Source organism: Eucyclogobius newberryi, unplaced genomic scaffold (genome assembly GCF_026437365.1).
Source record: "Eucyclogobius newberryi isolate DKJ021-1_F unplaced genomic scaffold, fEucNew1.0.hap1 SCAF_14, whole genome shotgun sequence".
Lineage (NCBI taxonomy): Eukaryota > Metazoa > Chordata > Actinopteri > Gobiiformes > Gobiidae > Eucyclogobius > Eucyclogobius newberryi.
In genome coordinates this window covers 1270163-1294447 of record NW_027315768.1, presented here as the reverse complement: position 1 = coordinate 1294447, position 24285 = coordinate 1270163, and the positions used below count along the sequence as shown (strand labels likewise).

The window sequence follows — 24285 nt, the reverse complement described above, 5'->3', positions numbered from 1 at the left end:
CCTCTGCACTCTCACTCCACCTCTGCACCCTCACTCCTCCTCTGCACCCTCACTCCTCCTCTGCACCCTCACTCCTCCTCTGCACTCTCACTCCTCCTCTGCACTCTCACTCCTCCTCTGCACCCTCACTCCTCCTCTGCACCCTCACTCCACCTCTGCACCCTCACTCCACCTCAGCACCCTCACTCCTCCTCTGCACTCTCACTCCTCCTCTGCACTCTCACTCCTCCTCTGCACCCTCACTCCTCCTCTGCACCCTCACTCCTCCTCTGCACTCTCACTCCTCCTCTGCACTCTCACTCCTCCTCTGCACTCTCACTCCTCCTCTGCACTCTCACTCCACCTCTGCACCCTCACTCCTCCTCTGCACCCTCACTCCTCCTCTGCACCCTCACTCCACCTCTGCACCCTCACCCCTCCTCTGCACCCTCACTCCTCCTCTGCACCCTCACTCCTCTGCACCCTCACTCCACCTCTGCACCCTCACTCCTCTGCACCCTCACTCCACCTCTGCACCCTCACTCCTCCTCTGCACCCTCACTCCTCCTCTGCACTCTCACTCCTCCTCTGCACTCTCACTCCACCTCTGCACCCTCACTCCTCCTCTGCACCCTCACTCCTCCTCTGCACCCTCACTCCTCCTCTGCACCCTCACCCCTCCTCTGCACCCTCACTCCTCCTCTGCACCCTCACTCCTCCTCTGCACCCTCACTCCTCCTCTGCACCCTCACTCCACCGCTGCACCCTCACTCCACCTCTGCACCCTCACTCCTCCTCTGCACCCTCACTCCACCTCAGCGCCCTCACTCCTCCTCTGCACCCTCACTCCTCCTCTGCACCCTCACTCCTCCTCTGCACCCTCACTCCTCCTCTGCACCCTCACTCCACCTCTGCACCCTCACTCCTCCTCTGCACCCTCACTCCACCTCTGCACCCTCACTCCTCCTCTGCACCCTCACTCCTCCTCTGCACCCTCACTCCTCCTCTGCACCCTCACTCCACCTCTGCACCCTCACTCCTCCTCTGCACCCTCACTCCTCCTCTGCACCCTCACTCCACCGCTGCACCCTCACTCCACCGCTGCACCCTCACTCCACCTCTGCACCCTCACTCCTCCTCTGCACCCTCACTCCACCTCAGCGCCCTCACTCCTCCTCTGCACCCTCACTCCTCCTCTGCACCCTCACTCCTCCTCTGCACCCTCACTCCACCTCTGCACCCTCACTCCACCTCTGCACCCTCACTCCTCCTCTGAACCCTCACTCCACCTCTGCACCCTCACTCCACCTCTGCACTCTCACTCCACCTCAGCGCCCTCACTCCTCCTCTGCACCCTCACCCCTCCTCTGCACCCTCACTCCTCCTCTGCACCCTCACTCCACCTCTGCACCCTCACCCCTCCTCTGCACCCTCACTCCTCCTCTGCACCCTCACTCCTCCTCTGCACCCTCACTCCACCTCTGTACCCTCAATCCACCTCTGCACCCTCACTCCTCCTCTGCACCCTCACTCCACCTCAGCGCCCTCACTCCTCCTCTGCACCCTCACTCCTCCTCTGCACCCTCACTCCTCCTCTGCACCCTCACTCCTCCTCTGCACCCTCACTCCACCTCTGCACCCTCACTCCTCCTCTGCACCCTCACTCCACCTCTGCACCCTCACTCCACCTCTGCACTCTCACTCCACCTCAGCGCCCTCACTCCTCCTCTGCACCCTCACCCCTCCTCTGCACCCTCACTCCTCCTCTGCACCCTCACTCCACCTCTGCACCCTCACTCCACCTCTGCACCCTCACTCCTCTGCACCCTCACTCCACCTCTGCACCCTCACTCCTCCTCTGAACCCTCACTGCTCCTCTGCACCCTCACCCCTCCTCTGCACCCTCACTCCTCCTCCTCCTCTGCACCCTCACTCCACCTCTGCACCCTCACTCCACCTCTGCACCCTCACTCCTCTGCACCCTCACTCCACCTCTGCACCCTCACTCCTCCTCTGCACCCTCACTCCACCTCTGCACCCTCACTCCTCTGCACCCTCACTCCACCTCTGCACCCTCACTCCTCCTCTGAACCCTCACCCCTCCTCTGCACCCTCACCCCTCCTCTGCACCCTCACTCCACCTCTGCACCCTCACTCCACCTCTGCACCCTCACTCCACCTCTGCACCCTCACTCCACCTCTGCACCCTCACTCCTCCTCTGCACTCTCACTCCTCCTCTGCACCCTCACTCCTCCTCTGCACCCTCACTCCTCCTCTGCACTCTCACTCCTCCTCTGCACTCTCACTCCACCTCTGCACCCTCACTCCTCCTCTGCACCCTCACTCCTCCTCTGCACCCTCACTCCTCCTCTGCACTCTCACTCCTCCTCTGCACTCTCACTCCTCCTCTGCACCCTCACTCCTCCTCTGCACCCTCACTCCACCTCTGCACCCTCACTCCACCTCAGCACCCTCACTCCTCCTCTGCACTCTCACTCCTCCTCTGCACTCTCACTCCTCCTCTGCACCCTCACTCCTCCTCTGCACCCTCACTCCTCCTCTGCACTCTCACTCCTCCTCTGCACTCTCACTCCTCCTCTGCACTCTCACTCCTCCTCTGCACTCTCACTCCACCTCTGCACCCTCACTCCTCCTCTGCACCCTCACTCCTCCTCTGCACCCTCACTCCACCTCTGCACCCTCACCCCTCCTCTGCACCCTCACTCCTCCTCTGCACCCTCACTCCTCTGCACCCTCACTCCACCTCTGCACCCTCACTCCTCTGCACCCTCACTCCACCTCTGCACCCTCACTCCTCCTCTGCACCCTCACTCCTCCTCTGCACTCTCACTCCTCCTCTGCACTCTCACTCCACCTCTGCACCCTCACTCCTCCTCTGCACCCTCACTCCTCCTCTGCACCCTCACTCCTCCTCTGCACTCTCACTCCTCCTCTGCACTCTCACTCCTCCTCTGCACCCTCACTCCTCCTCTGCACCCTCACTCCACCTCTGCACCCTCACTCCACCTCAGCACCCTCACTCCTCCTCTGCACCCTCACCCCTCCTCTGCACCCTCACCCCTCCTCTGCACCCTCACTCCTCCTCTGCACCCTCACTCCTCCTCTGCACCCTCACTCCACCTCTGCACCCTCACTCCTCCTCTGCACCCTCACTCCTCCTCTGCACCCTCACTCCACCTCAGCACCCTCACTCCTCCTCTGCACCCTCACCCCTCCTCTGCACCCTCACCCCTCCTCTGCACCCTCACTCCTCCTCTGCACCCTCACTCCTCCTCTGCACCCTCACTCCTCCTCTGCACCCTCACTCCTCCTCTGCACCCTCACTCCACCTCTGCACCCTCACTCCTCCTCTGCACCCTCACTCCTCCTCTGCACCCTCACTCCACCTCTGCACCCTCACTCCTCCTCTGCACCCTCACTCCTCCTCTGCACCCTCACTCCTCCTCTGCACCCTCACTCCTCCTCTGCACCCTCACTCCTCCTCTGCACCCTCACTCCTCCTCTGCACTCTCACTCCTCCTCTGCACTCTCACTCCTCTGCACCCTCACTCCTCCTCTGCACCCTCACTCCACCTCTGCACCCTCACTCCTCCTCTGCACACTCTTTGGACAGCCATGTGTTCAGCTGAAGCAGCTAAACTTGTTTCTCTTCCTGTCGATGTTTAGAACAGTTCAACTTATGAATGTTTTGATTTCCATTTCTTCAGAACGTGAAATAACTTGAAGTCTCTTTTCTAAACTTCAGTCTGTTCTCGCCGCATGTCGACTGCACCACGAGCACAATCAGCTGCTTCACTCCTCCATGTTCAGACATGATGAAGGAGTGACGTCATCTCAGAAACAGTGGCGCTGGGAAAAGAATGTGTTTTAATTCTTTCATATGTCACCTTTGCCGCCTTTGTCCTCCCTGTCCTCCCTGTCCTCCCTGTCCTCCCTGTCCTCCCTGTCTTCCCTATCTGCCTTCACCTCTGTCGTCTGTGATGGAAACATATCATGTCATTTGGTTGTTGCGATGCTAAGAGTTACATAAGATGTCTGATTGTTTTAACATGGTCAGTCTAGTAACCTTTGACCTTTGCCCTGGTCAGTGTACATTTGCCTAAGTGAAAGATGGAGGCCTTCGCCATAAAAACACTATCTTGCCTTTTTACGCTGGACCGATGAGTCATTCAGTCAGACCAGGGAGAGAAGAGACTTTGTCTCGTGCACGGCTAAAATGAAGACCCACATTTGAACCACAACTTGGTTCTAATCTGTCTTATTTCTCTGGCACAGTTTATGTTTTTTTTCCACAACATGTCCATGTCGTCCCTGTCCGCCTCTGTCTTCCCTGTTCATCTCTGTCGTCCCTGTCCACCTCTGCTGCCTCTGTCGTCCCGGTCCTCTGTCGTCCCGGTCCTCTGTCGTCCCGGTCCTCTGTTGTCCCGGTCCTCCTCTGTTTTCCTTGTCCTCCTCTGTCTCTCTCTGTAGATTAAATCTACACCATGGCCATAACTGGAAGGCTTGAAAAGGGCGTGGCAGTGTGACTGGAAGTCTTGCAGAAATGGCACAGACCATTTGAACGCAACAAAAATGGACCTCACATCACGTACGTTGTTATTTTATTATAAGTAAGAAACATTAATTTATTAAATCAATGTAACAACATTCAACAACCCTGGGACATCGTCCCTCGCCACCACAGACATTGTCTGACTCCATCGCCACCACAGACATTGTCTGACTTCATCGCCACCACAGACATTGTTGATTCATTTCTCCCTGTGGCCCTCAGAGGCAACTGTTGTTGTGATTTTGGGCCTTACAAAAATAAATTGATTTGATTTGATTTGATTTGAACAACATTTGGTAAACTAAAATAATCTATAACTTATAACTTAAACCAGCCAGTTCTGTTGAAATGCAGATGTCTGGAACTGGACAATAAGGGCGTGTCAAAAGAGTTCTCCTAACGTGGGACATAAACCGTCTCTCAAATGCAGAAAAGCTCCATTTCTCGGCCCCCGGGTTATTTTTGTTTCCTATTTTTATTGAATTGATCCGCCTGTCAATCATGCCCTTCTACCTTTATCTTTTTTTTCTTTCTTTAATTTGAACATATAACATGCCGTTCTTTCAACAAAATCAAGTTGGAGTTTAGATCAAATATAGATTCTAAATCAATTCTACATATAAAGAATGCTCAATGAAGGACCAGAGGACGATCATGGGAGGACACGCCCCTACATGGGAGGACACGCCCCTACATGGGAGGACACGCCCCTACATGGGAGGACACGCCCCTACATGGGAGGACACGCCCCTACATGGGAGGACACGCCCCTACATGGGAGGACACGCCTCTACATGGGAGGACACGCCCCTACATGGGAGGACACGCCCCTACATGGGAGGACACTCCCCTACATGGGAGGACACGCCCCTACACGAGAGGACACGCCCCTACACGAGAGGACACGCCCCTACACCCCCTTCATGGGAGGACACGCCCCTACATGGGAGGACACGCCCCTACATGGGAGGACACGCCCCTACATGGGAGGACACGCCCCTACATGGGAGGACACGCCCCTACATGGGAGGACACGCCTCTACATGAGAGGACACGCCCCTACATGGGAGGACACGCCTCTACATGGGAGGATACGCCTCTACATGGGAGGACACGCCCCTACATGGGAGGACACGCCCCTACATGGGAGGACACGCCCCTACATGGGAGGACACGCCCCTACATGGGAGGACACGCCCCTACATGGGAGGACACGCCCCTACATGGGATGTACCATCGGAACATAACTGAAGTGGCTGATATCACAAAATCCTACCAATGGTTAGAAAGAGCCGGTCTGAAGGACAGAGGCCCAGATCTACCACACCAGACAAGACCCAAGACCAAGACCCAAGGTGTAGCTGTGTAAAGGGGCCCCTGAGACCATCCCACACATAACTGCAGGTGCAGATGCTGCAGGGACAGCACACATGGAGCTCCATCACCAGGAGCTGACATAGTGTAAGAAACATCTGTGCAGAGCACGAGCTGGAGACCCCAAGGACAAAGTGGAAACACCTCCAAAGATGGAGAACGACCGAGCCAAGGTCCTCTGGGACTTCCAGATACAGACTGAATGGTGATGGAGAACCAACCAGAACCGGCTAGCTAGCTTGAGGGTTAACATCTTTGTCAGTCCATTAGGCTTGTGAATGTGAGCCTATAGTAGTATTTCATAAGCTGAATTAGTTTTGCTTTTGTGAAGACATCTGTTGTACAAAGTGCTGGCACATTAGTAGGTCTTGAGTCGGAACACCTTGCTGAGCGTAGATGTGGCACTAGAGTACACCAGGAATGACCCATCTGTGGTCGAGAAATGCTCCCAATCTCTGCAGCCCAGCGTGGGCAAAATGTGGACTGGGACAAATCCTTCGTAGCCCTGCCACCTGCAACAGCAAGCACACATACACATTGTATTAACAGTGATTTAAGCAGGTAAGAACCCACTGTGAGCTGGTGTAGAACCCACTGTGAGCTGGTGTAGAACCCACTGTGAGCTGGTGTAGAACCCACTGTGAGCTGGTGTAGAACCCACTGTGAGCTGGTGTAGAACCCACTGTGAGCTGGTGTAGAACCCACTGTGAGCTGGTGTAGAACCCACTGTGAGCTGGTGTAGAACCCACTGTGAGCTGGTGTAGAACCCACTGTGAGCTGGGCTAAAGCAAAGATAACAGCACACATTCTAAAACATTACACATTTATAAGACATTTAGAAAAGAGAAACAAAATCTACATTGAAATTGAACACAAACCCCCAATTGAAACCATTTCAGACAATCTCACCTCCGTCTGAAAGGAGTTCCAAGCTGCAGGAGCAGCATTGGAGAACTCTCACTTCCCCCCTGTCAGTCCTCACACGAGGGACAGACAAACCAATCAGATCTGAGCGCAGGGCTCTGCACCAGGGACACAAGGAGGAGGCTGCACCACCACAACTTTATACACTAAAAGCACTCAATGTGTGAACCTGCTGCACAGAGAGAAGGCCCTCCAGCCTCAGCACGGGGTCCACAGCCTCCACAGCCTCCACCTCCACAGCCTCCACAGATGAAGTGCTCAATGAAGGACCAGAGGACGATCATGAGAGGACACGCCCCTACATGGGAGGACACACCTCTACATGGGAGGACACGCCCCTACATAGGATGTACCATCGGAACATAACTGAAGTGGCTGATATCACAAAATCTCCACAACCTCCACAGACCTCCACAACCTCCACATTCTCCACAACCTCCACAACCTCCACAACCCTCCACAGCCTCCACAACCTCCACAACCCTCCACAGCCTCCACAACCTCCACAACCTCCACAACCCTCCACAGCCTCCACAACCTCCACAACCCTCCACAGCCTCCACAACCTCCACAACCTCCACAACCTCCACAACCTCCACATTCTCCACAACCTCCACAACCTCCACATTCTCCACAACCTCCACAACCTCCACAGCCTCGTGTGAATCTCAGATCACAGTGATACAGTGTCCAACCATTTAAGACATAGACATATGAAAGAGGTTTGTATGTGTGTGCGACGTTTGCGGCTTATTGTGATTTTTCTTTTTAAAGTTTTATCTTCAAATCTTAATTTATTTATTTTGTATTTGTTTTACTGTTTTAAACACTTTAAACACATGAAATGGAACAAAACAAATCTCCACAAAGATACAAATGCATAGTTCTGAAATCAAATGGAACAGGAATCATGTGGACTAGTGGGTTTGATGCCGCGGGACCGGGTTCACCCACCGAGACCAAGGGAAGGGGTTCACCCACCGAGGGACGGGGTTCACCCAACGAGACAGAGGGACGGGGTTCACCCACCGAGGGACGGGGTTCACCCACCGAGGGACGGGGTTCACCCACCGAGACCGAGGGACGGGGTTCACCCACCGAGGGACGGGGTTCACCCACCGAGACCGAGGGACGGGGTTCACCCACCGAGGGATGGGGTTCACCCACCGAGGGACGGGGTTCACCCACCGAGACCGAGGGACGGGGTTCACCCACCGAGGGACGGGGTTCACCCACCGAGACCGAGGGACGGGCTTCACCCACCGAGGGACGGAGTTCACCCACCGAGACCGAGGGACGGGGTTCACCCACCGAGGGACGTGTGATGTAAAAATGTAATGTCTTTGCCTGATGCCATAAAACTTATGTCATCATGTGTGTAACATCCGGGTCACACTTCTTGTGGCTCTGCAGACATCCCTGGGAACACAGACTGACAGCTGCGGATCCAAGGATGTGTCACATGTGGTAGAACATGGAGTGTGACAATTTGGTTATATTTCGCCTCATTTTCTCTGTCATTTGTTACAGTATAGTTTTCCACAACAGACGGGGTTCACCCACAGAGGGACGGGGTTCACCCACCGAGGGACGGGGTTCACCCACCGAGGGACGGGGTTCACCCACCGAGGGACGGGGTTCACACACCGGGGGACGGGGTTCACACACCGAGGGACGGGGTTCCGACGGCCCAGATAAAGAATCTCACGGCTTTATTCTGCCAGAGGAAGGAGAAGAGGGGACCCTGAACTGATTAGAATGAAAATGAGACCTATTTCTATTCTGAATGTGACTATCGTTTATTCACCTCAATTATGTCTAAAAGAATGGAACAAATCCTCCCAAACTGAATCCACAAAGATCAGACACAACGACATAAGACCATCTTTACACACAATGAGACAAACACAAACACAACTAAACAAAGATGTAATAATTAGTTTGGACGCTGAGAACTCTTTTGATTCTGTAGCTGGACTTATTTATTTAAAGCGCTAAACAAATTTAAAATTATGATCTAACTATAAAATAAAAACTGGGGCTCTTTACGATGATTCAACATCAAGAATTAAAATCAAAGGTCATGTGACAAACCCACTAACTCTAGAAAGGGGGGTGAGTGTGACAAAAATGTAAATATATGATTATATTTCTGTGATGTATTTTATCTGCATAATAGTATATTATCTGCATCATTAGTCAGAGAAAAACGGCATGTGACAAACTGCATTTGTTTGTGAAGGTGTCGTAAAGATGGAGCAATGGAATGCTTATCCTAGGGAGGGGATGTAACAGCCCAGGGGAGTTAGGTAAACACCCAGGCTTTATCTCTAAGGAAAATACCAGCTGTTGTAAAAGACAAGTGCCTTGATGTGAAGCTGACCAATGACCCGCCTATTTCATAATTTCTAATAAAACCAACCTGCATGAGAAAAAACGTCGTGAGACTAAGGAGGGTCGCCAGGCTGCTTACAACAGCCTGGCGACCCGGCCCGGCGGTTTCCCCCATGCATGCTACTCAAAAGTCTGACGTTTCTGTATTGTTTCATATTCTAAGTTGAATTGTGTTTTCTGTGTGTTAAGGAATAGCATCGGTGTATGTCTCATTCCATGACATTTTCTGGTCCTATCGAGCCGGATGACCAGCTGCCCTTCGCGGAGATTGAGTGGTGAATTGGTGAAAGTCTGTGTGCACAGCAGAAGGAAGTCCACTTTTCCCGTGGCCGCCCATCGCACCTCATTCTCCGCAAGGAGAGCGCGTCGTGTCGAGGCAGCAGGAGAACAAAGGCGACAAAGAAGGTCAGGCAAAACTTTGTGTGTGAAAAAGAGTGAGACATAAAACTTTTTATGCATTAGTTTAATATTCCTGAAAAATATTGTTGGCTTTAAAGGCGGTATGGACGATTTTTCGGCGATTTGAGAACGCAGGCGGAAGTGCGCATGCGCACTCCCCCGTGTGGACTGATACAACACACACGTGCGTTAGTTTATTAGTGCAACGGAGCGCATCGCATTGCTCGTCTCCCGTAGATTTCTGTCCACTTCTGATGCAGTAAATCTTCATTAGATATAGTTAAAGGGAAAGTAGGACCCGTCCGAGACAAGAGGAATGGTTAGACTACAGGAAGGGCCTGGGGGAGGAGTGTAGAGCAGTGTAATACATTTTATGAGACCCGCAGATTACCTGAAGATAGTGAAAACTGAACAGAGGGATGGGTGAATCAATACATGAGTTTAGAAGCAGAATGACAGGGATATTTTAAAGATAACACTGGAATCCCAGAGGATGCAGCGCCTGATTATGAATATCAGCAGCAATTAGAAAGTAAAAGCAGGTTACAAGTGAGGGGAAAGAGTAAGTGAAAACGGGGAAAGAAAGAGCAGGTTTGGAAACGGGTGTTTCCTCCGTTACAAGAAAAGACATTTTTGGAGGTAAAATGCCCCAAGAGGAAGACAGAGGGGAAGACAGAGGGGAAGATGGGATGAGACAAAGAAAAGACAGGAAAGAAGGGAACAAGGGGGAAACCAGGTTGATAAAAGAGACATGCCTTATGTACAAGGGGAAGGTTTAGGATCATTTTGATTTTTAATACACATATAGACTTGCTAGAAAATACTAATACACAATGTTTGTAAAGCACCACATGAGCAGGTGTGAGAGATTGAGTTTGGAACTCACCTGAAGCACATATAGAAGATTAACACATATTACATTAGAGGTGTGACCTTATTCAGGCCACGCCCACAGAGGAGATGTGAAATTTGATGTTAATTATGTGAAGGATTCTAAGTTGTCAACTGACCCTTATGGCCAGCTCAACAGGGGAATTATAATCAATAATTATTATTGTTTGATGTATTTGTATTGCACACATACGCACACACACACACACACACACACATACATACATACATACACGCGCACACGTGGACACCAGACATTTAGAGTTTGAAACAAATGGTGGTAAAACAGATAGGTTTGGCGAGTGTCAGATTACAGACACATAGACATGGTTCATCCACATGGGGAGCCCGGCGCCTTGGAGGGAGGGGCTCAGCCAGGGATGTGACCACTGAACTGTGAAAGGACTGAGGTGACATTGCGGAGTGGAACCACAGACGCAATTCCATCTCTTCCTTGATTACATCTTGTAAACTATCTGGATTATTGAACTTTATGAAATGCAGAAACATTGATGGAAAGCATGATTACCAAAGTCATTGTTTAAAGGTTGTAGTTTGAGTCATGGGCGAGGTGCCATGTCTCAAATGGAGGGATGATGTACTAGTAAACAAACATTACGATTCAATAATTACTAAAAAAAAAAAAAAATTGTAAACGAGAGAACTGTTTGAAATACATGAACTGTCGAAAAGACTTTGTTTATCACCGCAGCAAGAACGTGTTGGAGATGTGGTGTTTACAGAGACGAGCCAAGTGGAACAGCCAAAGTGGAAGGAGACACACCGTGTCGTCCTCACCAGTGGAGGGACGAGAACATGGGTGCTCTCATGGGAAAGTGAGAGAAATGTCTGAACGACACAGCGGCAGATCCATAACATCGCAGACGCAGGACGTCGTTTTGTATGCAGTGAACACAGATTCTACAGTAGGCAAAGTACCATACTCTGCTAAAAGAAATCAACAGTTATCATCATCACAGCGACGACGATAATATGAACACCTGTATTATGCGCCGAACAATCGATCATCATACATCGATCATATACAGTAAATGTGAAAATAGAGGGAAGAAAATAAGTGATCAACTTGATGCAAAAGGTTATGAAATGTATAATGTATAATGTATAATTGACATGGCAGTAGCTAAAGAAACACAATGGCATAATATTGTTGTCACTGTTGTTTGCACTAACTAAGAGTGCATTTTTTATCTGCTACAACATCACTACATGCAATGTTCATGAGATTATGCATTGAGATTGGAAGTGTACCAGTTCATATGTGTCATAGGTGTGACCGAAAAGCAGCGGGAGGAGGTCTCTTAAGAAACCAAACGAGGACGTATGGTGATGTGGGGACACAGTGCTGAGAGGACGTATGGTGATGTGGGGACACAGTGCTGAGAGGACGTATGGTGATGTGGGGACACAGTGCTGAGAGGACGTATGGTGATGTGGGGACACAGTGCTGAGAGGACGTATGGTGATGTGGGGACACAGTGCTGAGAGGACGTATGGTGATGTGGGGACACAGTGCTGAGAGGACGTATGGTGATGTGGGGACACAGTGCTGAGAGGACGTATGGTGATGTGGGGACACTTGTGCCTATGTATCCCTTTTGTGGCCAGCCATGGTCATAACAAAGACCAACATCACCCAGAACCATACCGCAGGGTCAAGGTCGAGAGGTTAGTGGACGGTCTGGTCCCAGCAGCACCTGATACTACGTATTTGATTCTATTGGGGTGTCCAGAGGTCCCTGACGAGTCAAACTGACCAGAGAGCAGCAGGTTTAAGGGCCTTCCGCTTGTACTTCTATATTTCCCATCACACCGCTCAAAATTATAGACAGAATAAATTGTCTGTTTGTCAAATTACAGAGATTGACCAATCTGACACTAAATTTAGGACAGTAATGCAGTAGAAATGTTGTGGGCCGAGAGAAAAGGAGTTTGTTCAATGTTGAGAAATGTGAATAACCTTTTGAGTGTAAAAGTGTCATTTTAACAACAATATGAAAGACATGTTGAAAACTAAAAAGAGTAATGTGTTTGGCATATGAGACAGTGACTAATGCTTTGATAAACAGGAGACAAATGTGATAAAATGTGAATATATGATTATATTTCTGTGATGTATTTTATCTGCATAATAGTATATTATCTGCATCATTAGTCAGAGAAAAACGGCATGTGACAAACTGTGTTTGTGGGGGGTTGTAAAGATGGGCCAAAGAATGTTAGCCCAGAGGGGTTTGGGTAAACATTACCCAGGCTTAAGTGCCTTGATGTGAAGCTGACCAATGAGAAATGTGACCCGCCTATTCCAGAATATCTAATAAAACCAACCTGCATGAGAAAAAACGTTGTGAGACTAAGGAGGGTCGCCAGGCAGCTCACAACAGCCTGGTGACCCGGCTCGGCGGTTTCTCCCATGCATGCTACACAAAAGTGTGACGTTTCTGTATCGTTTCATTTTCTAAGTTGAATTGTGTTCTCTGTGTGTCAAGGAATAGCATTGGCGTGTGTCTAATTTCTTGATAGTGAGACAGGGCTGTGCCTGGTCTCTCCTGCTGTTTGCTTTGTATTTGGAAGCATGTCGGTGTCGTCCCTCATTCGTCCAGGAGAGTTCCATTGTAGAAAAAGGTTCAGTTGTTTCATCTGGACTCAGTTTTAGAAAAAACAAGACGTTTCGACTCTCATCCAAGAGTCATTGTCAATCTGAGAATTTAGACCGGGAACTCAGATATTTATCCTACTCTGTGGTAAGCCCCGCCCACCTGGCGGGAAGTAGAAGTTGTTTGTTTCAACAGAAACTTACACCTCTTACACAGGCTAGCCTCTTGTTTACTATCAGTCCTTTAACCTGTTCACGCCCACCCGCCCGCGGGCGACCAGACTTTAAAAGTTCTATTACATCATCACTTTTATTTTCGTGGTCAATACCAGCAAGTTATACATAATTTTAAAGATTATTGTTTTTAGCAGTTATAATAGTATTAGTGGTTGTACAAAACATCAAATGTATGTTTTATGATCATAGAGGAGCTAAAATTGTAATAAAACAGTTTGGCACAGTTGGTACATATTTGGTTCACTTGAATATACTTTTTGATACAAAAAGGTCAAAGCACCAAAATGCTTCTGTTCTAGAGATGTGAAACTTTACACAGTTGTTGTCATGACAACATCATGTGCAGTGAACAGCATAAACACAATGAAGTATGTCCTGCTCAGGACCTTTACACATGGACAATGTTCAGACGAGACTAAAAAAGGATGTTTTGTTTATGTTTGTGCTTCTGTAGTGTAAGTTCTGAAGCCCTGACAGTGTGACATGTGCACATCTGCAGAAACTAGAAGGCCTAAGCTTTCCCATGATGCATCACACTCACATGTGGAACATAAGATCCTCTTTTAATAAGCAATGACATTTGGGTCCAGCCATTGTGCACAGGGCGAAAGAGGTGGATGGGAACAGGCTAATGGGTCATTAGTCTCCCTTTTGTCCCTGGCTCACTCTCTCTCTCTTCCCTGTGAAACTGAACCCAATGCCCTGTGAGGGGGCTCTGGAGGGCCCGGTGAGGGGGCTCTGGAGGGCCCGGTGAGGGGGCTCTGGAGGGCCCGGTGAGGGGGCTCTGGAGGGCCCGGTGAGGGGGCGCTGGAGGGCCCGGTGAGGGGGCTCTGGAGGGCCCGGTGAGGGGGCTCTGGAGGGCCCGGTGAGGGGGCGCTGGAGGGCCCGGTGAGGGGGCTCTGGAGGGCCCGGTGAGGGGGCGCTGGAGGGCCCGGTGAGGGGGCTCTGGAGGGCTGTGGCGGATGTACGTGGGGGACAGGTGAACCATGGCGTGATCTGACGAGTCAACAGCAGCTCGGGCCACGGTATGCATTGCATGTCACACCGCATTATATGCAACATGAGGGCCACCTGTTGTAAAGTTATCTCCACACCTTAAGAGCCGGGAGAGTCTACGCCGAGTCTTGTTCAGCGGCGGCGGAGATGGTGTTTCCCTGAGGTCAAAACTGTAATGTCTCAATGTCCCATTCCCGTCCAACAACAGGCAACTTCAGCTCAACACAAATACAATTTACATCTGCTGCTGCAGTTCACACACTCACCTGTAGATGACGCTGTTCAGAGAATAGGAACTGCCATCATGAGAGTTTCCTACCACCAAGAACCTCTCGTCTCCCACAGTGAAGAACTCCCAGTCCACCGCACTGCACAGATCATCAGAAGAGGTGAAGAGGAGGACCACAGGGTGTGGAGGAGGACCACAGGGTGAGGAGGAGGACCACAGGGTGAGGAGGAGGAGGACCATAGGGTGAGGAGGAGGACCACAGGGTGGGGAGGAGGACCACAGGGTGAGGAGGAGGAGGACCATAGGGTGAGGAGGAGGACCACAGGGTGAGGAGGAGGACCACAGGGTGAGGAGGAGGAGGACCATAGGGTGAGGAGGAGGACCACAGGGTGAGGAGGAGGACCACAGGGTGAGGAGGAGGACCACAGGCATATTAAAGAAGAGGTATCAGAGCATGTTAAAGGAGAGGTATCAGAGCATGTTAAAGGAGAGGTATCAGAGCATATTAAAGGAGAGGTGTCAGAGCATATTAAAGGAGAGGTATCAGAGCATGTTAAAGGAGAGGTATCAGAGCATATTAAAGGAGAGGTGTCAGAGCATATTAAAGGAGAGGTGTCAGAGCATGTTAAAGGAGAGGTATCAGAGCATGTTAAAGGAGGGGTCTCAGAGCATGTTAAAGGAGAGGTATCAGAGCTAAAAGAGGGGTATCAGATTATGTTAAAGGAGAGGTATCAGAGATCTGGGCGGCAGTCGACGTCAGGGGCCTCGGCGACCAGATCTCCAGACACAGAGACTAACTCTGGGGACATGGAATGTCACCTCGCTGGGGGGGAAAGAGCCTGAGCTTGTGCGGGAGGCTGAGCGATACCAACTAGATATAGTCGGCCTCACCTCCACGCACAGTTTGGGCTCTGGAACCCATCTCTTCGAGGGGGGCTGGACAGTGCACCGACCGGGGACTCCGTTGTTCTACTGGGGGACTTCAACGCCCACGTGGGCAATGACAGTGACACCTGGAGAGGGGTGATCGGGAAGAACGGCTTCCCCGATCTGAACCCGAGCGGTGTTCAGTTATTGGACTTCTGTGCTAGCCACGGATTGTCCATAACGAACACCATGTTCAAGCACAAGGGTGTCCATCAGTGCACATGGCACCAGGACACCCTAGGCCGGAGGTCAATGATCGACTTTGTTGTCGTGTCATCAGACCTCCGGCCACGTGTCTTGGACACTCGAGTGAAGAGAGGGGCAGAGTTGTCAACCGATCACCACCTGGTGGTGAGTTGGATCCGCTGGCGGAGGAGGAAGCCGGACAGACTTGGCAGACCCAAGCGCATTGTGAGGGTCTGTTGGGAACGTCTAGTGGAGCCCTCTGTCAGTAGGGTATTCAACTCGCACCTCCGGGAGAGCTTCTCCCATGTCCCGGGGGAGGTTGGGGACATTGAGTCCGAGTGGACCATGTTCTCCGCCTCCATTGTTGATGCGGCTGCTCGGAGTTGTGGTCGCAAGGTCTCCGGTGCCTGTCGTGGCGGCAACCCCCGAACCCGGTGGTGGACACCGGAAGTAAGGGATGCCGTCAGACTGAAGAAGGAGGCCTATCAGGCCACTCTGGCTTGTAGGTCTCCGGAGGTCATCGACGGGTATCGGCAGGCCAAGCGAGCCGCGGCTCGTGCTGTCGCAGAGGCAAAAACCCGGGCCTGGGAGGAGTTCGGGGAGGCCATGGAGGAGGACTATCGGTCGGCACCAAAGAAATTCTGGCAAACCGTCCGGCGCCTCAGGAGGGGGAAGCAGTGTCTCACCAACACCGTTTACGGTGCGGGTGGAGGCCTGCTGACCTCAACTGGGGATGTCGTCGGACGGTGGAAGGAATACTTTGAGGATCTCCTTAATCCCTCAGTCACGTCTTCCGAAGAGGAAGTAGACACCGGGGACTCGGAGGCTGGCTCATCCATCACCCAAGCTGAAGTCACTGAGGTTGTTCGCAAACTCCTCGGTGGCAGGGCTCCGGGGGTGGATGAGATCCACCCTGAGTACCTAAAGTATCTGGATGTTGTAGGACTGTCTTGGCTGACACGTCTCTGCAACATTGCGTGGCGGTCGGGGACCGTGCCTCTGGACTGGCAGACCGGGGTGGTGGTCCCTCTGTTTAAGAAGGGGGACCGGAGGGTGTGTTCCAACTACAGAGGGATCACACTCCTCAGCTTCCCGGGTAAGGTCTATTCCAAGGTTCTGGAGAGGAGAATCCGACCGATAGTTGAACCTCGGATTCAGGAGGAGCAGAGTGGTTTTCGTCCCGGTCGTGGAACACTGGACCAGCTCTATACCCTCCATCGGGTGCTCGAGGGCTCATGGGAGTTTGCCCAACCAGTCTACATGTGCTTTGTGGATCTGGAGAAGGCTTTCGACCGTGTCCCTCGGGGTGTCCTTTGGGGGGTGCTCCGGGAGTACGGGGTCCGGGGCCCTTTGCTCAGGGCTGTCCGGTCCCTGTATGACCGGAGCAGGAGCTGTGTTCGCATTGCCGGCAGTAAGTCAGACCTGTTCCCAGTGCATGTTGGACTCCGCCAGGGCTGCCCTTTGTCACCGGTTCTGTTCATAATTTTTTATGGATAGAATTTCTAGGCGCAGTCAGGGGTCGGAGGGTGTCCGGTTTGGGGACCAGAGGATTCCATCTCTGCTGTTTGCAGACGATGTTGTCCTGATGGCTCCATCAAACCCGGACCTGCAACATGCACTGGGACGGTTTGCAGCCGAGTGTGAAGCGGCTGGGATGAGAATCAGCTCCAAATCCGAGGCCATGGTTCTCGACCGGAAAAAGGTGGCTTGCCCTCTCCAGGTGGGTGGGGTGTCCTTGCCCCAAGTGGAGGAGTTCAAGTATCTCAGGGTCTTGTTCACGAGTGAGGGAAGGATGGAGCGTGAGATCGACAGGCGGATCGGTGCAGCGGCTGCAGTGATGCAGTCGCTGCATCGGACCGTTGTGGTAAAGAGGGAGCTGAGCCCAAAGGCAAAGCTCTCTGTTTACTGGTCGGTCTACGTTCTGACCTCACCTATGGTCATGAGCTTTGGGTAGTGACCGAAAGAACAAGATCGCGGATACAAGCGGTCGAAATGAGTTTCCTCCGCCGTGTGGCTGGGCGCTCCCTTAGAGATAGGGTGAGGAGCTCGGCCACACGGGGGGAGCTCGGAGTAGAGCCGCTGCTCCTCCACGTCGAGAGGAGCCAGCTGAGGTGGCTCGGGCATCTGTTCCGGATGCCTCCTGGGCGCCTCCCTCGGGAGGTGTTTCAGGCATGTCCCACCGGGAAGAGGCCCCGGGGAAGACCCAGGACACGCTGGAGAGACTATGTCTCTCGGCTGGCCTGGGAACGCCTCGGGATCCCCCCGGAGGAGTTAGAGGAAGTGTCTGGGGAGAAGGAAGTCTGGGAGTCCCTGCTCAGACTGCTGCCCCCACGACCCGGCCCCGGATAAAGCGGCAGAAAATGGATGGATGGAGAGGTATCAGAGCATGTTAAAGGAGAGGTATCAGAGCATGTTAAAGGAGAAGTATCAGAGCATATTAAAGGAGAGGTATCAGAGCACATTAAAGGAGAGGTGTCAGAGCATGTTTAAGGAGAGGTATCAGGGTGGTATAGATCACCCAAGTACTGGTGGTTTATCCCTGGAATGACATCATCAGGGGCAATAATCCGAACCTGTGCACGAGGAGGACGAACCTGTGCGTGAGGATATCCTGGAAGCGCTGGAAGGTGAGGGTGAGTGGGTTGAGTTCGTAGACGGTGGAGTTGATGCTGTAGTCACTCGGGCCTCTATCAGAAACTCTCTGACTGTTGGCCACAGCCAGGAAGTACCTGCCCTCGAAGGAGAAGGCCTCCCAGTCCACTGCCCCCTGTGTCTACACACATGAGACACATGAGACACATGAGACACGTGAGACACATGAGACAGATGAGACACTTGGCACACATGAGACACATGAGACACATGGCACACATGAGACACATGAGACACTGAGACACATGAGACACATGGCACACATGAGACACATGAGACACTGAGACACATGAGACACTTGGCACACATGAGACACATGAGACACTGAGACACATGAGACACATGGCACACATGAGACACATGAGACACTGAGACACATGAGACACTTGGCACACATGAGACACATGAGACACATGAGACACATGAGACACATGAGACACATGAGACAGATGAGACACTTGGCACACATGAGACACATGAGACACTTGGCACACATGAGACACATGAGACACATGAGACACATGAGACACATGAGACACATGAGACAGATGAGACACTTGGCACACATGAGACACATGAGACACATGGCACACATGAGACACATGAGACACTGAGACACATGAGACACTTGGCACACATGAGACACATGAGACACATGAGACACATGAGACACATGAGACACATGAGACAGATGAGACACTTGGCACACATGAGACACATGAGACACTTGGCACACATGAGACACATGAGACACATGAGACACATGAGACAGATGAGACACTTGGCACACATGAGACACATGAGACACTTGGCACACATGAGACACATGAGACACATGAGACACATGAGACACATGAGACACATGAGACAGATGAGACACTTGGCACACATGAGACACATGAGACACATGGCACACATGAGACACATGAGACACTGAGACACATGAGACACTTGGCACACATGAGACACATGAGACACATGAGACACATGAGACACATGAGACACATGAGACAGATGAGACACTTGGCACACATGAGACACATGAGACACTTGGCACACATGAGACACATGAGACACATGAGGCACTTGGCACACATGAGACACATGAGACACATGAGGCACTTGGCACACATGAGACACATGAGACACATGAGACACATGAGACACATGAGACACATGAGGCACTTGGCACACATGAGACACATGAGACACATGAGACACATGGCACACATGAGACACATGAGACACATGAGACACTTGAGACACTTGGCACACATGAGACACATGAGACACATGAGACACATGAGACGCATGAGACACTTGGCACACATGAGACACATGAGACACATGAGGCACTTGGCACACATGAGACACATGAGACACATGAGACACATGAGACACATGAGGCACTTGGCACACATGAGACACATGAGACACTGAGACACATGAGGCACATGAGACACATGAGACACATGAGACACAGCCATTCTCTAAAGGGACATAATTTCTTTAGACAAGTGGCACTGATGGCTACTCACCAGAATGTCCTGAAAGTGCTGGAAGTGTCCCTGGCTCCATATGAAGATGGTGGAGCTGACAGAGGTGGTCCTGCCGTCAAAGGTGTTGGCCACCACCAGGAAATGGTGCTGTTGCACTGAGAAGAACTCCCAGTCATAAGCCCCCACAGTGCGAAGCTTCTGGAAGACCTCCAGCCGCTGGAACACAGAAGGACCACTGTGTCTGAGGGTTGCATTTCACTGTTTCACTCTTTTCATGATTAAGAACTAGACCTGTACATGTGAAGGAGCAGGACATACCTTGAGGGAGCAGGACATACCTTGAGGGAGCAGGACATACCTTGAGGGAGCAGGACATACCTTGAGGGAGCAGGACATACCTTGAGGGAGCAGGACATACCTTGAGGGAGCAGGACATACCTTGGTGAGAGGGTTCCATCGGTAGATGACACTGTAGATGTTGTGGTCGGAGTCTTGAGCTGAAGACACAGACACACACACACACACAGACACACACACACAGACACACACACACACACACACAGACTCACACACACACATACACACACACACACACAGACACACACACACACACACACACACACAGACACACACACACACACACACACATACACACACACACACACAGACACACACACACACACAGACTCACACATACACATACACACACACACACACAGACACACACACACACACACACACACAGACACACACACACACACACACACACACACACAGACACACACACACACACACACAGAGACTCACACACACACATACACATACACACACACACAGACACACAGACTCACACACACACATACACATACACACACACAGACACACACACACACACACACACACACACACACAGACACACACACACACACACACAGACACACACACACACACAGACTCACACACACAGACACACACACACACACACACACACACAGACACACACACACACATACACACACACACACACACAGACACACACACACACACACAGAGACTCACACACACACATACACATACACACACACACACACACATACACACACACACACACACACACACACACAGACACACACACACACACGTCCTCATGATCATCTGTAACCCTGAACTCGACACACAACCTGTCTGACCTGTTCTAGGATTTAAATCATTTTAGTAACATATTTATTATTACTTTTGTCATCTTTGAACTTGCTGGTGAGAAATGGCTGTGTTTCCCTGAGTGTTTCTTGTAAATAACATGTGAAATGACAATAAAGTGATCTTATCTTATCTAACCTCCTGTTTTTCTCCTGTAATAGGCACGTCTCCTCTTTCTACCCCCCCTCCCCCTCTTTGGCCTCAGAAGTCTTCAGAGCAGATCAGGGGCCACTGGGGCGGCTGGGGCGGCTGGGGCGGCTCTTCTCTTGGTGTGGTTTGTGGTTCAGAGTGTGTGATCAGAGATGATCGGAGCTTCAGAACAAGCCTGGACACCGTCAGGTGTTTGATGCTAACTCTCATGAAAGGACTATATCTCCTGGTGGAGGAACACGTGCCGTAATCACGCTTGACTTCAAACAGCAGATAGTGAGAAGGACATGTACCTCTCCTGTGATTGGCCACCACCAGGAAGCTGTGGTTGTGGATGTGGAAGGCCTCCCAGTCCAAAGCCAAGTGCGTCTCGATGCTCTGATGTTGCACAAAGCGTCTCCGGGCCGGGCTCCATCTGTACAGCGCCGAGCGCTCGGGCTGCAGCGCTGCTGAGTTCGCCACCACTAAGTAGTGCTGCAGAAGATTGAAGACTGATATCATCTTGACGGGTTATGTATGAGTTTTAGCACTTTGTCATTTGTACAGTTTTGAGTACTGCTGTTACAGCAGAGGAAGTGACTTTGGGCCTTAGGCGGGGTACAGGGGCCAGCTCATCGTAGGGTTGACACAGAGACAGAGACACACAGACAAGGGACAATTTACAGTTTCCAATTGATACATGCATGTGTTTGGAAGAAGCCGGAGAACACAGAGAACACAGAGAACCCAAAGAACACAGAGAACCCAAAGAACACAGAGAACAGAGAGAACACAGAGAACACAGAGAACACAGAGGACACAGAGAACAGAGAGAACAGAGAGAACACAGAGAACATAGAGAACCCGGAGAACACAGAGAACCCAGAGAACACAGAGAACACAGAGAACACAGAGAACCCAGAGAACACAGAGAACACAGAGAACACAGAGAACACAGAGAACCCAGAAAACACAGAGGACACAGAGAACACAGAGAACAGAGAGAACAGAGAGAACACAGAGAACACAGAGAACACAGAAAACACAGAGAACCCAGAAAACACAGAGAACACAGAGAACACAGAGAACCCAAAGAACACAGAGAACAGAGAGAACACAGAGAACACAGAGAACACAGAGAACCCAGAGGACACAGAGAACAGAGAGAACAGAGAGAACCCAGAAAACAGAGGACACAGAGAACATAGAGAACCTGGAGAACACAGAGAACATAGAGAACCCGGAGAACACAGAGAACACAGAGAACACAGAGAACACAGAGAACACAGAGAACCCAGAAAACAGAGGACACAGAGAACATAGAGAACCTGGAGAACACAGAGAACATAGAGAACCCAGAGAACCCAGAGAACACAGATAACCTAGAGAACACAGAGAACCCAGAGAACACAGAGAACCCAGAGAACCCAGAGAACACAGAGAACCCAGAAAACACAGAGAACCCAGAAACCACAGAGAACACAGAGAACACAGAGAACACAGAGAACCCAGAGAACACAGAGAACCCAAAGAACACAGAGAACAGAGAGAACACAGAGAACACAGAGAACACAGAGGACACAGAGAACAGAGAGAACAGAGAGAACACAGAGAACATAGAGAACCCGGAGAACACAGAGAACCCAGAGAACACAGAGAACACAGAGAACACAGAGAACCCAGAGAACACAGAGAACACAGAGAACACAGAGAACCCAAAGAACACAGAGAACAGAGAGAACACAGAGAACACAGAGAACACAGAGAACACAGAGGACACAGAGAACAGAGAGAACAGAGAGAACACAGAGAACATAGAGAACCCGGAGAACACAGAGAACACAGAGAACCCAGAGAACACAGAGAACCCAGAGAACCCAGAGAACACAGAGAACCCAGAAAACACAGAGAACCCAGAAAACACAGAGAACACAGAGAACACAGAGAACACAGAGAACCCAGAGAACACAGAGAACCCAAAGAACACAGAGAACAGAGAGAACACAGAGAACACAGAGAACACAGAGGACACAGAGAACAGAGAGAACCCGGAGAACACAGAGAACACAGAGAACCCAGAAAACAGAGGACACAGAGAACATAGAGAACCTGGAGAACACAGAGAACATAGAGAACCCAGAGAACCTAGAGAACACAGAGAACCCAGAGAACACAGAGAACACAGAGAACCCAGAAAACACAGAAAACACAGAGAACCCAGAAAACATAGAGGACACAGAGAACAGAGAGAACAGAGAGAACAGAGAGAACACAGAGAACACAGAGTACACAGAGAACACAGAGAACACAGAGAACCCAGAGAACACAGAGAACACAGAGAACACAGAGAACCCAGAGAACACAGAGAACACAGAGAACACAGAGAACACAGAGAACCCAAAGAACACAGAGAACAGAGAGAACACAGAGAACACAGAGGACACAGAGAACAGAGAGAACAGAGAGAACACAGAGAACATAGAGAACCCGGAGAACACAGAGAACACAGAGAACACAGATAACCCAGAAAACAGAGGACACAGAGAACATAGAGAACCTGGAGAACACAGAGAACATAGAGAACCCAGAGAACCCAGAGAACACAGATAACCTAGAGAACACAGAGAACCCAGAGAACACAGAGAACCCAGAGAACACAGAGAACCCAGAGAACCCAGAGAACACAGAGAACCCAGAAAACACAGAGAACACAGAGAACACAGAGAACCTAGAGAACCTAGAGAACCCAGAGAACCCAGAGAACCCAGAGAACACAGAGAACCCAGAGAACACAGAGAACCCAGAGAACCCAGAGAACACAGAGAACACAGAGAACCCAGAGAACACAGAGAACACAGAGAACACAGAGAACCTAGAGAACCCAGAGAACCCAGAGAACACAGAGAACCCAGAAAACACAGAGAACCCAGAGAACACAGAGAACCCAGAGAACCCAGAGAACCCAGAGAACACAGAGAACACAGAGAACCTAGAGAACCCAGAGAACACAGAGAACCCAGAGAACCCAGAAAACACAGATAACCCAGAGAACACAGAGAACACAGAGAACCCAGAAAA

The 24285-nt window shown here is 51.0% G+C and overlaps 1 protein-coding gene across 1 annotated transcript in view; it reads right to left on the bottom strand.

Moving 5' to 3' along the window:
- Positions 1 to 6251: 6251 nt before the first annotated feature.
- LOC140359284 (thrombospondin-type laminin G domain and EAR repeat-containing protein-like) overlaps positions 6252 to 24285 on the bottom strand; it is a 146310-nt gene continuing 128276 nt past the window's right edge. The window contains exons 8-13 of the mRNA XM_072444144.1: positions 21522 to 21702; positions 20317 to 20375; positions 19918 to 20094; positions 18322 to 18500; positions 14652 to 14753; positions 6252 to 6439 (exon numbers count right to left, since the gene is read on the bottom strand). Coding sequence (XP_072300245.1) covers positions 6286 to 6439; positions 14652 to 14753; positions 18322 to 18500; positions 19918 to 20094; positions 20317 to 20375; positions 21522 to 21702 — 852 coding nt within the window. The 3' untranslated portion in view covers positions 6252 to 6285. The remainder of the gene's footprint in view (positions 6440 to 14651; positions 14754 to 18321; positions 18501 to 19917; positions 20095 to 20316; positions 20376 to 21521; positions 21703 to 24285) is intronic.